Source organism: Bufo gargarizans, unplaced genomic scaffold, assembly GCF_014858855.1.
Source record: "Bufo gargarizans isolate SCDJY-AF-19 unplaced genomic scaffold, ASM1485885v1 original_scaffold_1157_pilon, whole genome shotgun sequence".
NCBI lineage: Eukaryota > Metazoa > Chordata > Amphibia > Anura > Bufonidae > Bufo > Bufo gargarizans.
The window spans coordinates 269,390-275,211 of record NW_025334259.1 but is presented as its reverse complement, the minus strand read 5'-3'; the positions used below and the strand labels follow the sequence as shown (position 1 = coordinate 275,211).

The window sequence follows — 5,822 nt, the reverse complement described above, 5'->3', positions numbered from 1 at the left end:
TGCTTGAAATAACGTCTTTATTAACCTCAACTTTTCTTCATATATAACACTGCCGCCTCCGCAGCAGATAGTCCATGTACAAAACACGTGTTGAATAAAGTACCATAAAATGGCGGTATGCATAAGATGGTGGTTCAACTGTTCAATCTTGTCATTCAACATAAAATGGTGGATATATTTCTCTCTTGAGCATCTGGCGAATGTGGCCAAATGTTTGAGCGAAAAAAGATGATGACGCCGGAAAACTCTCTTGCCCAATGGCTGACCGCTGGCTTGTCGGAACTGTTAGCCCATCAACTACTGCCATATAAACTGGTGGACTCGGAGGCCTTTAGAAATTTGTGGCCATTGGCACACCGCAATGGAAGGTCCCCGGAAGGAAATATTTCTTCCAGAAGGGCGCTGCCAGAGCTATATGGCCACATTCAGCGGCAAGTAAATGTATCTCTGGCACTCAGTGTCGGTGCCAAGATACATCTGACCACAGACACGTGGTCTAGCAAACACGGGCAGGGAAGGTACATAACTTTTACTGACTACTGGGTGAACCTTCTGACGGCCGTCAAGCATGTAACCCGTGGCACCAGTGTGGATTTGGTGTTACCGCTACGGATTGCAGGCAGGCCTGCCTCTTCTTTTCCTCCTACTTCATCCTCCGTATCCTCCTCGGCTGACTCCTCCCTTTCCAGTAGGGAGGATCATAAATGTTTTAAGATCATCTCCCTTTGACCCTCTGGAGGAGGGCCCACATAAATATCTAACCTAAACAGATTATTCCCATCTGGCCATGACATCTGCCATAAGAATAGGGAGATCCTAGTGTTGTCATCAGTGGATCTGTACTTCAGATTCCTTCTTACGCCAAAGGATTGTTCTTTGGTAATTATAATCAGGTCTCCTCCTTCCAGTGTCTCTTAGGAGCTCTACTGTAATGTTCACTATCATCTCCATTCCCTAGATCTTTCTAGATGTCCTGAGATCTATTTCGCCTGGAGTAAAGAGATCAGAAAGGTTGAGAATGTATTACTTAATTTCCAGAAGGAACAATAAGCTCTCTTATGCGCCATAGCTACCAGGTGCCGGCTGTTTCGTACAGCAGACACCAGCAGCTAATGTCCGTGACTGGCGGTAACAATGATCTCAGACTTTTAACCCTTCAGATGATGTGGTCAAACATGAGGATCAGGGGAGCCGGATGCATTGTGCGGCAGCCTCAGTAATCCGTAATGAACTGTAGCTGCCGCATGTTAGCTCCTATGAAGCCCCTAGAAAATGCAACTTGTCCCGCAAAAAACAAGCGCTCATACAGCTATGTAAACAGAAAAATAAAAAAGTCCTGGAAAGGTAGGGAGTAAAAAACGAAAATGCGAAAAACCCTCCAGGGCTGAAAGGGTTAACTGTAAGGATTAAATATATAAGTCATGAACAGAATATATGTGATCCAGCCCAGACCTCCTCTACCACCAACTACAGATAATCAGACCGCTGAAGAAGGTCCGCCTTGACAGAAACGTGCGGTCGCCATTATTATAGAGAGCGGTTAACCAAATTCATGATGTAACTGGATCCCGATTTGTATGATATCGCACCAATAAAATATTGAAATTGCATCTACATTTTCTGTGTGCCGCAATTTGCATACTACTAAATAAGAATATACAGTCCTTGCTGGCACCAGTAATTATAGTGTGCGGTGCTCCAATTCCAATATTAACTAACAGAATATATGTCTTCCTAAACAGGCTTTATCAGATGTTTTATAGAAGCCGTTATGTGACATCAATTAATCTTTTATATCCAAATATACAACCTGAAATGAAAACAATGTCTATGACCCAGTGATATATTGTTTTCTTATATTGTGGCCATATGGCTTCTCTCTTGTGTGACTTCACTAATGACCCCTAATTATGGTTTTAGAAACAAAAACATTTTTCTCATTCTGAATGCAGCTTTTCTCATGTGTGATTCTTCTTGTGTTTTAGAAGATTTGAATTCTTTGTAAAACATTTCCCACATTCTGAACATGAATACAGCGTCTCTCCTGTGTGACTTCTCTCATGTATAACAACACCTGATTTATATGTAAAACATTTCCCACATTCTGAACATGAATATGGTTTCTCTCCTGTGTGACTTCTCCTATGTCTAACAAGATTTGATTTCATTGTAAAACATTTTCCACATTCAGAACACAAATATGGTTTCTCTCCTGTGTGACTTCTCTCATGTATAACAACATCTGATTTATATGTAAAACATTTCCCACATTCTGAACATGAATATGGTTTCTCTCCTGTGTGACTTCTCTCATGTCTAACAAGATTTGATTTCATTGTAAAACATTTTTCACATTCTGAACACGAGTACGGCTTTTCGCCTGTGTGACTTCTCTCATGTGTAACAAGATGTGATTTTTGTCTAAAACATTTCCCACATTCTGAACATGAATATGGTTTCTCTCCTGTATGTATTCTCTCATGTTTAACAAGAACTGATTTATATATAAAACATTTCCCACATTCTGAACATGAATACATTTTCTCTCCTCTGTGACGTCTTCGGTGTGTAGAAAGTCCTGAGCTGTTTGTGGATTCTTTACCACAATGAAACCTTTTAATCCTTTTCTGACTTGTATTTGTGGAAAAAATCTGTGATTGGTCAGGAGAAGGTTCCTCATAAATAGGAGGATTATATGACAAATCTGTACTGTGAAGACCTAGATGTACATTAAGGGTAATGAGGTTTTCTCCTGAAGAGCGCTGCAGGATATCTTCATCTAGTGGTAACATGACATTTTCACATTTCTCACTGGGATTTTCTGTTAAGATAAAAATGAAAATTTGTTTTAAAGTTTTTTTTTGCAAACTACAGAGTAGACAAACTTATAACATTCCAATTAGGCTGGAAGTTGATCCATCAGGAAGGAGAAGTGTTCATTCATTTGGAATCCATTCCTGACTTTGGCCAAAAAAACTGCACTTGTGATCCCAGCCTTACAAAGCTTCTATAACGTCCTGACAAAGTCCAGGATTCTGGTTTACACCAGGTCATGACTTCTATTACATACAGTAAATAATGACTTAACTTAAAAAACGTACAACCCTGACCATGTCTACACACATTTTGCCTTTCAACATCAACTAGACATCATTTGAATAAAACAAGGAGCATCATTGTTGGGGCTGGTGAAGGGGGGCATCATGGTTTGGAGCCGGTGAAGTGGGGACATCATGGTTTGGAGCTGCTTTGCTGCCTCATGGTCTGAACACCCTGCAACCATTTGGTAAACAACTGGGCAGATTTACTAATCCTGTCTAAAACGTACAGAGTAAATCTAGAGATGCTCCACATTTATCACAGGAGCTTGGGCTGGAGGACAGATCTGCTGCACAGCTACACAAGTCTGTCTACCTCTATACCTCTTAGTGGTTGGCTTTTCTGTCACAATGGAGCATCGTAAGCCCCGCCCCTGCAGAACCTGCCTGTTGTTTCTATATGTGGAACCTTAAACTCCCCCCTTTTTGGACAGATTATAAGAGCAGCACAGATCAGTCACTGGTTATCTACCAGCAAGTTCAGACATAGCAGATCAGCTGCAGACATTTCTGTGACTGTCCCGCTGCCCTGAATGTGGCTTGTAATAATCCATGCACCTGCTGCAGAAACAACCCAATACATGGAAATGTCTACAATAAATGTGCCCTGTGTGAACACGCTCTAATGCAGCTGGAACATTCTGGGACATGCAGTTATTGCTAGAAGTCACACGTTCAGTCTGAAGGGGATGAGCAGATAATCGCTTAAGTGATGGACAACATGGTCACATTTAGCAATTTAAAGCCGATGCCGGACAAGAATTTTAATACAAATTTTTTCACATTTTATTGAGACCCCAACGACTTACATAACACACGCCTGTTCTACATCGGTGACAAACAGTCGTACAGGGGCGGACATTGCCCATAAACTCCATGTATAATCTACAATATATATACAATGCAGAACACGGATTGTACAAGACGTCTCTGTAGTATAGTCTACTATACCGGCCCGATGGAGGCCAGAAGGACACGCTCTCATCATGTGACTGGAGCCCTATGGATATGACTGACATATAAAGAACACGTAGCCTCTAATGTAATGTGAGAAGAAACTGTGGAGCTCCTCCATTACATGTCACTGCACACACGTGTATACACTGCACATGACGGCTCTTACCTTGTGATATAAGAGGCTGGTGCTCCTCCATTACATGTCACTGCACACACGTGTACACACTGCACATGAAGGGTCTTACCTTGTGATATAAGAGGCTGGTGCTCCTCCATTACATGTCACTGCACACACGTGTATACACTGCACATGACGGCTCTTACCTTGTGATATAAGAGGCTGGTGCTCCTCCATTACATGTCACTGCACACACGTGTATACACTGCACATGACGGCTCTTACCCTGTGATATAAGAGGCTGGTGCTCCTCCATTACATGTCACTGCACACACGTGTATACACTGCACATGACGGCTCTTACCTTGTGATATAAGAGGCTGGTGCTCCTCCATTACATGTCACTGCACACACGTGTATACACTGCACATGACGGGTCTTACCTTGTGATATAAGAGGCTAGTGCTCCTCCATTACATGTCACTGCACACACGTGTACACACTGCACATGACGGGTCTTACCTTGTGATATAAGAGGCGGGTGCTCCTCCATTACATGTCACTGCACACAGGTGTATACACTGCACATGACGGCTCTTACCCTGTGATATAAGAGGCTGGTGCTCCTCCATCATGGCCTCCTTGTACAGGTCCTTGTGTCCTTCTATATACTCCCACTCCTCCATGGAGAAATAGACAGTGACGTCCTGACACCTTATAGGAACCTGACAACACAATGACACCGTCATCACCCAGACCCCTCCAGTGCTGTTACTGGAAAATTTCCCAGCATTCCCAGCAGTGTCACCTCTCCAGTCAGCAGCTCCATCATCTTGTGGGTGAGTTCTAGGATCTTCTGCTCATGTACCAGGGGGTGAGGGGGAGGCTCTGTGATGGGGGGAGGGGTCCTGCTCTGCCCTTCTGACTCCTGGAGATGGATGATGGGAGTCACACAGTCCCCCGATGTCTTCTTCACTATTGTGTGCTCCTGTGGATGGAGAGAGACACTTAGGGAATAAACCCTTCAGGGGCCATGTGCTCTCCTCCGGCCCTCTCCTCCTGGTACAACGTGCCTACTTACCTTCTCATGGCTCCTACAACATGACTATTGGTCACTGGTCACATGACACATCACTCACCATATTGGGGGCTGATCTTCAGGTTCTCCATCACTTGGAAGGTCTGGATGCCGTTCTCCAGGACCCCAGACTCTTCCTATCACTTCCTATGATGGATTCTCCTTCCCGATGTCTGACTTGTTACAGAATACAATAAAGAGGAGAGAAATCTAGAAAAGTTTACCTCTCCGCTCAGCAGGGAGATGATCTCCAAGGTGAGGTCTAATATTCTTCTGCTGATCTCCTTCCTGTCCATCCTTGGTGGTCATTCAGGAGAAGAGGAGAGAACTGGAGGAGCTGGAGGCTTCTAGTACTGCAGGCGCCTTTATGAGAAGAGGAGAGGAAATCATCCAGGGGACAAGACCAGATGGCACCTCCAGAACCGCACTTCCTGAGCCTGGAGGGGCCCCGCTTCTCAGAGCCCCCACCACATGGATTCCAGGGGCCCCAACATGGAGATCTCTGGTGGCTCCTCAGGAGATAAATGTCTGATAGATGCAGGTCCCACCTCTGGGCTGTGCTCAGCTGTGT

General features: G+C 44.1%; 1 protein-coding gene across 1 annotated transcript; it reads right to left on the bottom strand.

The window, feature by feature from the left end:
- Nucleotides 1-571: 571 nt before the first annotated feature.
- Nucleotides 572-4,831, bottom strand: LOC122923015 (gastrula zinc finger protein XlCGF71.1-like). The gene is made up of 3 exons (XM_044273806.1): nt 4,775-4,831; nt 2,381-2,821; nt 572-2,296 (listed from the first exon to the last, which is right to left on the bottom strand). The coding sequence occupies exons 1-3, from the start codon at nt 4,806-4,808 to the stop codon at nt 1,959-1,961; spliced, it is 813 nt and encodes a 270-aa protein (XP_044129741.1). The 5' UTR covers nt 4,809-4,831; the 3' UTR covers nt 572-1,958.
- Nucleotides 4,832-5,822: the final 991 nt, after the last annotated feature.

Coding starts and splice junctions, on each gene's coding strand:
- LOC122923015 (XM_044273806.1), bottom strand. CDS start 4,808: ATGATGGAGGAGCACCAGCCTCTTATATCACAGG. Junction 2,822..4,774: donor CCAGCCTCTTATATCACAGG/GTAAGAGCCGTC, acceptor TTATCTTAACAG/AAAATCCCAGTGAGAAATGT. Junction 2,297..2,380: donor ACATGAGAGAAGTCACACAG/GCGAAAAGCCGT, acceptor GAAGTCACACAG/GAGAGAAACCATATTCATGT.